At 36.6% G+C, this 11,509-nt stretch overlaps 1 protein-coding gene across 2 annotated transcripts in view; it reads left to right on the top strand.

Moving 5' to 3' along the window:
• The window catches only part of VWA8 (von Willebrand factor A domain containing 8), a 389,233-nt gene that overhangs the window by 138,328 nt on the left and 239,396 nt on the right, over positions 1 to 11,509 (top strand). For both annotated transcript variants that reach the window (XM_014549735.1, XM_005878642.2), the window contains exons 18-19: positions 1,133 to 1,239; positions 5,703 to 5,809. In XM_014549735.1, the coding sequence (XP_014405221.1) occupies positions 1,133 to 1,239; positions 5,703 to 5,809 (214 nt within the window). The remainder of the gene's footprint in view (positions 1 to 1,132; positions 1,240 to 5,702; positions 5,810 to 11,509) is intronic.

The raw sequence follows: 11,509 nt of genomic DNA, 5'->3' as shown, positions 1-11,509 counted from the left end.
TTTTTGTTCATCAGTTTATGTTGTTCATTATATTCCACAAATGAGTGAGATCATGTGATATTTATCTTTCTCTGACTGGCTTATTTCACTTAGCATAATGCTCTCCAGGTCCATCCATGCTGTTGCAAATGGTAGGAGTTCCTTTCTTTTTACAACAGCGTAGTATTCCACTGTGTAGATGTACCACAGTTTTTTAATCCACTCAAGCTATATTACAAAGCCACTCTACTCAAAACTGCCTGGTAGTGGCATAAGAACAGACCTATAGACCAATGGAATAGAGAACCCAGAAATCGACCCAAACCACTATGCTCAATTAATATTTGACAAAGGAGGCAAGAGCATACAATGAAATCAAGACAGTCTCTTCAATAAATGTTGTTGGGAAAATTGGACAGATACATGCAAAAAAATGAAACTAGACCATCAACTTACACCATACACAAAAATAAACACAAAATGGATAAAGGACTTAAGCATAAGACAGGAAACCATAAAAATCCTAGAGGAATCCACAGGCAGCAAAATCTCAGACATAAATGCAGAGTGTTGTTTGGACAAAAATACATATAGAATAGATAAGCAGGTACATATTTTAAATGGAAGGAAGAACCAAGTTGGATAATATTAAACTTACTCAATAATTTGTGTTAGAAAGTAAAAGAAACCTCATTAATCCACTTTCACTAATTTGAATTTGTGATTGCCAACTTGGAGCAGGTTAAAGTACATTATTGCATTATTGTTTTATCTATTTAAGAAAATTTGATAAGCCAGTTAAATGATAAACAAGATTTATGAAGTATACTAAATCCATTTTCAAAAGCAAATTATCTGTCTTGTCCTGCAAAATGTTGTATATAAATGAAGAATACTAATTACAAATGAGTTTTACTTACTAAAAGGAGATTCAATAAACATATACTTTATTGTCACATGTACATGTAATTTATTTACTATTTGTATTTCACACTTCCAGATTGAACTTCCTTAATTGGTTGTAATTAGTGTGTGTGTGTGTGTGTGTGTGTGTGTGTGTGTGTGTGTACACACATGTCAAAAGATATTTAGGGATCACAGAAAGCTTTGACTTTGTCACTAATCTCCCCCCTACCCCCACCCCACCCCACAGGTTTTTACCAAGCCTTGCAAGGTCAGCATTAGAAAAAAATCTGGCAGATGCTTCAATAGAAATAAGTACTGATGATAATCTAGAACCAGAACTGGAGGATTACAAATGTAAGTATTTGGTTTCTTTCCCTTTTAAGTGAAATAACTATCGAATGTTTTCTGTTATCAACTTTAAATTAAAAAATGACTTTGTTTTTCATTTATTTTATTTAGGGTTGAAAAAAATGAATCTTTAAAAAAAATTTTTTTTAATTTAGTTTGAAACCCACTTAAAAGTTAACTCTTAGAGTACTTCCTTTATTTCCATACCAGAGACAGGTCCTCCCCCCATGCCCACTCCCACTCCTCCAAGAGTTACTGTTGAGGTGAACATGTTAAAGGCTCTCAGAATTTCTGCTGTAAATAAACTTATGTGATTTTGTTTAACCTTTTTTTGAACTGTATTCCACCATAGCATCTAAAATTCTGTTTTCCTTGCACAACATTTACATTTTGAGGACCAGATGTGTCTAATGGGAAGCTATTCTAGGTTGAGATAGACTAAAATAATATTCAGAATACTATTCCATACGTTCCTAATATTCCATGTCCACATATTGTCTTTTTTGGTACTTTTTTCCTGGAGAGCCATATGTATAATTTTGAATTGGGGGGAGATTTAGCTCTTCCTATGAAAGCTCCTCATTCTTCAATTAGAGCACAATGAAAGGTTCTATGATTTTTGAGGTATTAATGACCTGTTTTATCAAAACATCCAATGTGTGCCCATTCTCCAAAGGGAACTATTGGTGTTTTCTTTCAAGTAGGTGTTTTTTAATTGTTGGGGATACACTGAATTTGATAATAAGAAAATAAGATGCCTTTTTCAAAAGTAAAATGAGAAACTCTGCATACTGATGGATCTGAGTATAGATACACAGAGCCAGTTCAGAGACAGGATAATTTTCATACTTTTTAGACTGTAATGTTATTTGATTGAATTTTTTGACATATACAAAGAAAGACTGCATCATTCAGACTATAGATTGTTTAGTTTTGGTAACAGGGCAGTGTTAGCTGTCCCCATCTAAGCTTTGTGTAGAGGATAAGGGACCTAAGTCAAGAGACTTTTGATTGCTCTGATTCCATTCATCTTTAATGTTCTCTCTTTTGGAAAATTCGTTTAATTCACTTTCCTTTTTTTAAAACATAATTTTAGTGATTTGAGTAAGGAAGGAAGAGGGAGAAAGAGATAGAAAGCATCAATGATGAGAGAGAATCATTGATCGGCTGCCTCCTGCACATCCCGTACTGGGGATTCAGCCCGCAACCCTTGCATGTGCCCTGACCGGGAATCAAACCTTGACCTCCTGGTGCATAGGTCAATGGTCAACCACTAAGCCACGCCAGCTAGGCTAATTCACTTTCTTTGTTTAGGGACCATGCTCACCAAGCAACATTCTGATACGGATTTAGCTTTTTTAATGCAGGTCTTCCTCTAGATCAGCGGTTCTCAACCTGTGGGTCGAGACCCCTTTGGGGGTCAAATGACCCTTTCACAGGGGTCGCCTAAGACCATCGGAAAACACATATATAATTACATATTGTTTTTGTGATTAATCACTATGCTTTAATTATGTTCAATTTGTAACAATGAAAATACATCCTGCATATCAGATATTTACATTACGATTCATAACAGTAGCAAAATTACAGTTATGAAGTAGCAACGAAAATAATTTTATGGTTGGGGGTCACCACAACATGAGGAACTGTATTAAAGGGTCGCGGCATTAGGAAGGTTGAGAACCATTGCTCTAGATAATATGGTGATAGGACAACCAGTATGTCATATAGTCCATATGAAAGTTGCAGTTTTCATTGCAATGTAATACTTTGCAATTCTGGTTTTATATATAAAAATTGCATATAGATCAGAATTTATGTCTTTAATAATTTCCTGAAAGTTAGATTTGTCCTCTGTTGTGAGAACAAAATCAGGTTTTGAGCCTACCAGTCTGAGGACTTGACAGATTTATAATAATAATGCCTCCTCTGAGATTTCTTAGATCGTTAGCCAGATTTCTCCCAGGGAACTATAATATCACCATTCTCTCTTTTTTATCTTGAAATTTTAACAATAAATATGGGTTCATTGAATTAAATTGTACTAATGCCCTAAATCAGTGGTCGGCAAACTGCGGCTCGTGAGCCACATGCGACTCTTTGGCCCCTTGAGTGTGGCTCTCCACAAAATATGACTTCTGCACATGGGCCACGAAGTTTCAATCGCACTGTACATGTGCGCCCGCACGTGGTATTTTGTGGAAGAGCCACACTCAAGGGGCCAAAGAGCCGCATGTGGCTCGCCAGCTGCAGTTTGCTGACCACTGCCCTAAATGTACTAAGTAAATATATCCATAAACTAAACCATAGATGATATCTGATATTGTTTGAATCTGAAATTATGTGTGTCATCTCAACATACAAGTATATAGTAAATTCACTTCCACAGTCCTGGTCTTTCCTTTTACAGTTTTATATTTGGTCTATTTCAGAGACCTGATGGTAGTAAGAAAAAATAAATCCTTAGCGACAGCTTATAGTTCTTTTCTCTATTTAACTTGTATACAAAAGGCAATGGTGAGGTTCTACTGACAGAAGAGGTCTACTGTGCTGTGTGGCAAGTGTGTAGCACCCAGCAGTGATTAAGCAGGGTGACAGTTTAATTATTTTTAGCTTAAAATTGTTCACGGTGCTCCACAGACGCAAATGTTGCTTTTTCACCTTGTCTTTTAAAATGCTTTAGCACACAAATAGAAACTTTCTTATTAAAAGTAGGGAGGGAAAAGATGGGTCAGTTATTTTAGGATTATAATTGTCTACCTGCTTGCTAGGGTATTTCCATAGGATGGAATATTATTTGGAGTCAAAGATTGAACATACCCCACATGGCAGAAAGAACATTAGTTCTATTTTTAGCTGTATCCATTCTAACTTATGGTTTTTTTTTAGCTTCTTCATAATTCTTGTCTCATTATTAGGAAAATAAAATGAAATTATATGAGAAAACAATAAGCTGAAGCTCCTAGTTTGGGATCTGGCACATAGACGGTTCTCAGTGAATGATAGCTTCTATTATTGTGATCATCAGAATTACTGCAACTATTGCTATTAGTATTATTATTATGTATTAACCTTTTTAAAAATGTACTTTTATTGATTTCAGAGAGGAGGGGAGAGAGAGATAGAAACATCAATGATGAGAGAGAATTATTGATTGGCTGCCTCCTGCACACCCCACACTGGGGATCCAGCCTGCAACCCAGGCATGTGATCAGAATTGAACCGTGACCTCCTGGTTCATAGGTCAATGTTCAACCACTGAGCAACACCAGCTGGGCAGTTTATTATTATTGACCTTGGCATCTATTAGACAGTGAACATATATGCCTGGTTACTGTAGAGAATATACATGAAAGATGTTCCTTGACTTCAAGAAACTTACTATTTAGTTTCTTGGCTTCAAGGAGCTAGGATTCTATTCTAGACCAACTATAAGAGACATTGCAATAATAATTAATTATCACAAAATAATTGTGTAGCACCTGGGGTGCTTATTTGAAAATACATTTCTCCTGGATCATCTCTGAAAATAGTAATTTGGGAGGCCTGGCATGGATTGGTTCATTTTTATCTTTGACTAGCTATCTAGGGGATTCTCATATGGGGTTTTGAATGAGTGGGTTCTGAAAAAATTATATTCAAGTACTTCAGAGCTTTTGAATGTGTATTTGGCTTATATATGTGTGATAGCCTTGGACTGAACAAGCTTATTACGGTTACTTGACTGAGATCTGAGTTTTGTTTTCTCTCAATTTTATCTATATGCTGTTTGCTACATACATTGTTTTAATTATATTTTACTAGAGGCTCAGGGGGGCCCTCAGCCTGAGAGGGCGTAGGCCGGGACCCCTCGGGGGATGTCCCTGGGGGATCAGGCCTAAGCTGGCAGTCAGACATCCCTCTAGCAGCCCGGGAGCCCTCGGGGGGTGTCCAACGGACTGCTCAGGCCCACTCCCCATGGGCAGGCCTACGCCATCCTTAGTGCTGCCTAGGAGGTGGGAGATGCTCCCGCTACCACTTCTGCGCTCGCAGCCCTCAGCCTGGCTTGTGGCTGAGTGGCGCTCCCCCTGTGGGAGCACACTGACCACCAGGGGGATGCTCCTGCGTTGAGTGTCTGCACTCTGGTGGTCAGTGTGCGTCATAGTGACCAGTCATTTCTGGTCGGTCCCCTGTTGGGGTCAATTTGCATATTACCCTTTTTATTATATAGGATTACATTTTGGATCATTGAAAGCTTTTTGTAGAGCTTTAAGCTTTTTATGTAAAGCTAAAAACTCTCTAGCGAGTAAAACACCTTCAAGGTTTTTATTACCACCTTAAAGCTTATTTCTTTTATATGTTAAATTAAAATTCCTTGACGAATCCACAGGATATTAAAGATGCTGTATTGCATTTTGTATGGGCTGAATTTGACTTCTGTGAGGACAGTTCTGCAGGTAATTCTCTGTCCTGTGTGAAATTTTTAGGTGAAATAGCATCTGGCTCTCTGAGAATTGGCGCTGTTAGTACACCAATCTATAATGCCCACGAGAAAATGAAAGTGCCTGATGTTCTGTTCTATGACAACATTCAGGTAAAATCCCTGCTTTGCATTCATGGATAAATCACCACTTACATTGTAGTAGTTCATTCTGATTCAAGTGAAACTGTTTAATTATTTTTATAATTTGCTAAATTCAATTCAGATGATGCAAAGTGAAGTGTTGAAACACCTTCCATTAATGCATTATGATGTTGGAAGAGCTGCTGCTATGAGTAGAGTATAATAAATTTTATATGCACACATATACTATACTTCAGGTTAATAAAATGAATATATTATTAAATTAAAAACAAAGTAGAACTAATATCCTCTCTTTTGCTTTCCTATTTGTTAAATAATTTTAGTTTAAAGAAGGATGTGTCCTATGCATTCTTTTTTTTTTATCCTCAGCTGAAGATGTGTTTATTAATTTTTAGAGAGAGAGAGAGAGAAACATCGATGTGAGAGTGAAACATTGATCAGTTGCCTCCTGTATGGTCCCTAATCAGGGTTCAAACCCACAACCTAGGTATGTGCCGTGACCAGAATAGAACCTGCTACTTTTTGGTGTACACAACACTCTAACCAACTGAGCCACCTGGCTGGAGCTGTCCAATGCATTCTTTCCTTCATATTCTTTTCCTTTTTTGGAAAAATTTTAGTATTTTCCCAGCCTTTACTTTTCCTTCTTTTTTTTTTTTTTTTAAGGGAAGACAGTAGACAATTTCCACTTACAAAACCTATAATTATGGTCCTTCTGTTAAGACAGAAATAAGTTTGTACACAGAATGCTTTATTGTAGATGTTTACTTTAATAAGATTTTTTCCAGAGAAAATCACTCATAATATAAAAAGTTTTTCCTTTCCAGATTTTCTGTACATTGGTTATTTTATAATAAAACACTAAAATTTTTTCTGTAATATTTGGTCACTAATCTGCATGTAAATAATAGCCTTACATTTACAAAGTATGTTAGAAAAACTACCTACTGTTTTCACTAGATTAAGGATTTAGAGATATTGAAGTAAAATTCCTTTTATCTGCCACTTTCCAATTCTATTTGTTGTTCAATGAGTGTTCTAATTTATATCCCTATGTTATATTAACAACATTGAAGTTATCTAGGCAAATACTTCTTTCTCAATAAAAATATTAATGAAATATTCTGGAATCTGTTAAAATTTTAGTTATCATCTATAGCATAGCAAAAGGCATAACCCAATTTGCTTTTTATTCATTATGTAGCCAGTTAACTAATATAGATTTTACTTTCTTCCAGAGCATTAATGTTCTTATATAAGCAGTAGACAAATGAACAGAAAATAAAGTTACTTATAAGACACAAAGGAAGAAAAAATTTTTCCTGTCAATAAAGACAAAAACATAATTGTAAGGAAAATATACTATTTTGAAGTATTAATATCACACTCTGTCCATGTAGTAGAAAAGAATAAAGAAAAAAGAATTAGGAAACTTTGATATAAGTGAAAATTTAAAAAACTCCATGGTAGCAAACATTTAAAAGATTTGCCAGCATACAAGAATGTAGGATTCAGTAGCAGGGAAGGCCACGTGTCTTTGAACATAGTGTCTGTTGCCATGGTGCTTATGACATAGACATTGAGGTCCACAGGGCTGCTGTGAACTTTACACAGTGGCCCTGAGGGACTTTCTGTAGCCTGGCTCCAAACATACCTTCTTTTCATAAAGCATTACGAATTAGCTCTTAATGAAAATGTTTAGCTGTACCAATTCTAGGGACAGTGTCTTGATTAAATTTGCTTTTGTTGCATTCATTACTGTTTCCTTTTATGCCACACTCCATCTTTGAAGCAGTAGTTTTCAGTGCTTCTTGAATATTTAGGTGCTTCTATCTCCTCTTGTTCTATGCCCTGTGGTCCTATTACCACGTTATGTTGAAACTGATTTTTTAAATGTGTTTTTCAACATGTTTCCAGGAAACATTATAGTGCCTGGCATAGAGTGACTGCTGAATAAATATCTGTTGAGCTAATTAATGAAAGGATGAATAAGATTTTAAGTGTTCATAATCAGGAATATTATTTCATTAAATCTGTGATTAAGGAATATTACACTTGCAGCATTAAGGAGGAGAAATTACAGGAGAATTTAATAGCCTTTTAATAAGCGTAATGAGCTTTAGATCTGAAAAAGTTAAACAATATCTCCCATATGTCAAGCCTTGTCATAAGGTATTAGAATACTGAGATGAAAATACACACATGTACGCATGTACGATCTCCCATATGTCAAGCCTTGTCATAAGGTATTAGAGTACTGAGATGAAAATACACACATGTACGCATGTACATGCGCGCGCGCACACACACACACACACACAAACACACACATAGTTGTGTGCACACACATGTACACAGTTCCAGAGCTGGGTCTGTCAAGGGGGGAGAAAGACATATAAGTACACATAGTTACTCCACAGTAAGATGGAGGTGCACACAGGTTACCATGGTAGCATTGAGGAGAGGCTGGTCCCAGATTGGAATGATCATGGAAAATGAGTTAACCAGGCAAAGTTGAGAGAGTCTCTCAGGCAGAGAGACTAGCATTTGTAGAAACATGACTATGTGAGAGAGTAGCCAATTTAGGGAGCTACATATAATTAATTGTCATTGGCATAGAGCTGAGGTTGCAAATGGAAGAGTGATACGAGATGAGGCTGATGAGTTAGGAAAGAGTCACATCTTCTGGACCTTGCTAATTAAGGAATTTGGATGCTATTCAGAAGTGAGGAAGCCACTGAAAGGTTTTAAGCACATTTCCGCTTTTGCTAGCTTTGCATTCACTCTTTAAAGTTGTCTGTAAGTTGGGACTAAGGCAGAGAGAGACCAGGAGGCTGTTGTAATAGTTCAGATGAAAGTCATGAAGGATCTAAACAATGCAGTGCCAATGGGGACAGAGTAGAAAGGATACATGGCAGGGCTGTTTAGGAGGTAGAGTCAGTGGAACTTTGTGTGAGATGAAAGACAAAGATTCTCCCCCCAGAAGCACATGGTCTGGTGGAAAAGTTAAAAAATAAATAAAGAGAAAGCTATTTTAAATTGTGCCCATGACTAGAAGAACACGGTGTAGGAGAAAGAGAGTGGTAGGAGATGAGACTGAGACTAAATCAATAAGTTAAGGAGTGACCTTTGATTCTAAGGCAGCCGTGGGCAAACTACGGCCCGCGGGCCGGATCCGGCCCATTTGAAATGAATAAAACTAAAAAAAAAAAGACTGTACCCTTTTATGTAATGATGTTTACTTTGAATTTATATTAGTTCACACAAACACCCCATCCATGCTTTTGTTCCGGCCCTCCGGTCCAGTTTAAGAACCCATTGTGGCCCTTGAGTCAAAAAGTTTGCCCACCCCTGTTCTAAGGTATTAGGAGTCTTTTAAGGAATTTTGAAGAGAGAAGTGACATGATTTTGAACAACAAAGTGACATTCAGTACAGGCATACCTGGGAGATATTGTGGGTTTGGTTCCAGACCACCGCAATAAAGTATATACCAATAAATCAAGTCATAGTCCTTTTGCTGATGGAGGGTTTTACCTTCAATTTGTAAAAAGTGCAAAATCTGTGAAGTGTGATTAAGTGAAATGCAAAAAAAAAAATGAGGTATGCTTGTACTGTAGAGAGCATGTTGGCTCAAGGAGAGACTTAAGTTAGAGAAGCCAAATTGGCTTATAAAAATCTAGGCCAGAGATCATAAAAACCTGAAGGAAAACTGTGGGAATAAAAAGGAAAGGATAGATATACTTGACGTTTGGGTGGCTCAATAGCTTAGACTTGGTGTTTAATTGACTCTTGATAAGGGAGGAGCTAGGTGGTAGAAATGATACTATTAATCAGGATAAAAGATACAGGATAAAGAATGACTTTGAGAAGAAAGTAATGAGACAACTTTTGGATATATTGAGTTTGAGGAGACTGGGAAATAACCTAGTAGTTCAATAGTTACTCAGAAGTACAGGGCTAGAGTTGAGGAAAAAAGTCTTGCTGTTGAAGATCAGTGTAGAGTTGGTAGTTGAAGCCATGGAATGGATGAGAAAGGAGTTAGGAGAGTAGGGTCTGAAGTAGCTCTTCAGTTACTGGAGTGGGGCTCCCTAACTCCGCACACGGCCCTCCCTTGGTCCTCAAGTGGATGCCATGTTAGAATAGACACAATCTGCTGTGCCCTATCCTGTCACCCCCCTCATCCCAAGAAAGCATGTAAAAAGATGGAGAGAGAACAGATGAAGGAACATAGGGAAAATTTAAGGAATTACTACAAGAAGAGCCAATTCAGAATACTATGGATAGGAATTTTAGAGAGATAGGAAGTAATCTGAAGAGACAGAATTTGGAGAGGAGACTTTTAAGGAATTGTCTGTGGTAGTAAGGGGGCCAAGAGGTTAAGAGAAGAATGATGTAGGCAGTGACCTGAGCCTTAGCTAATATTTGATTTGAATAATCTAGTTAGATGTAATGAAGCGTGAAGTAGAGGGACATAAGAAAAAGTAGACTATAGATATAGCTTGGGTTATTTTTCATTTACTTACATTGCCTTTTTACCTGGCTATACAGGTGCTCATTCCAATTTTTCTATCTATTTATGCAGATTAGCCCATTTATTTCTGGGAGAATTTAATGTTATCTGGAAGTTGATATTGAATTTTCATCTTAGTCAGAAGGAAGAGGTCTCCAGACCACATTATCACTAGAACCAGATTAAGAGTGTTCTAGGACTCCTTTGGAACTAAGGTAACCATATACCTTGGTTTGCATGTTGTCCCAGCATAAATATTGATAATGTCTCTTTTTATTCTTAAAAGTGATCCAGGAGGGACAATACATTGACATAACCCTACTCCAAGCCTTCTTAAAATTCTAGCTCCATGGTGTATCTGAAAGCATTTTAAAAAATAAAAACCTCCAAGGTAAACATTAAGGAATACTCATCTGTTCTTGAAGAAGGGAAAAAATTTTCTCAATTTTCTCTTGAAGAAAGAAACTCTGAAAGAAAATGTTGCTTAATTTGACAAGTAAAAGGAAAATATTCTAAATATCAAAAAATACATAAACCACATTGGGAAGACAAAAGCAAGTGACAATCTAGAAAAATATCTGCAGGATATATTAGATACAAAATGAGGAGCCAATTTAAGCAAAAGAGAGAGACTTAATCAGATTTTAATACTGAAACAATCAGATTCCTTTCTCATCAATTTCATGGCTTCAGTTACCAACTCTACTCTGCTTTTCTTACAGCTAGGGAATTCAGTAATTTCAGTACTTATCAGACCTGTATTGTTTTAATACAGAAAACCAGGAGAAAGTATGGATATTAATTGTTCTCCCCTCCACCCCTACCTTCTGAGCCTTTGTAACCTACTAATAGTTGTCCTATTTTTTAAGATACAAAAGAGCAATGGGATTTCCTTTGTGGCTATTGTGAACCACTTTAATTTTGTTCTTTTATTATTTTGTGTCTTAATTTACATTAAAAATGTGGAAGGTAAATTATATATTTTTAATTCTAAAGCTATTACATCCTTTGAAGGTAATTGTTAAGGATAAATAAGTGTAAAATCTTCCATGGAAATCGCCAATTATTTTATTTTATTTTTTAAATTACTTTATTGATTAAGGCAGCGGTTCTCAACCTGTGGGTCACGACCCCTTTGGCGGTCGAACGACCCTTTCACAGGGGTCGCCTAAGACCATCCTGCATATCAGATATTTAC

This window comes from Myotis brandtii, unplaced genomic scaffold, assembly GCF_000412655.1.
Source record: "Myotis brandtii unplaced genomic scaffold, ASM41265v1 scaffold569, whole genome shotgun sequence".
Lineage (NCBI taxonomy): Eukaryota > Metazoa > Chordata > Mammalia > Chiroptera > Vespertilionidae > Myotis > Myotis brandtii.
The sequence above is the reverse complement of the archived record's forward strand: the minus strand, read 5'-3'. Positions and strand labels throughout refer to the sequence as shown.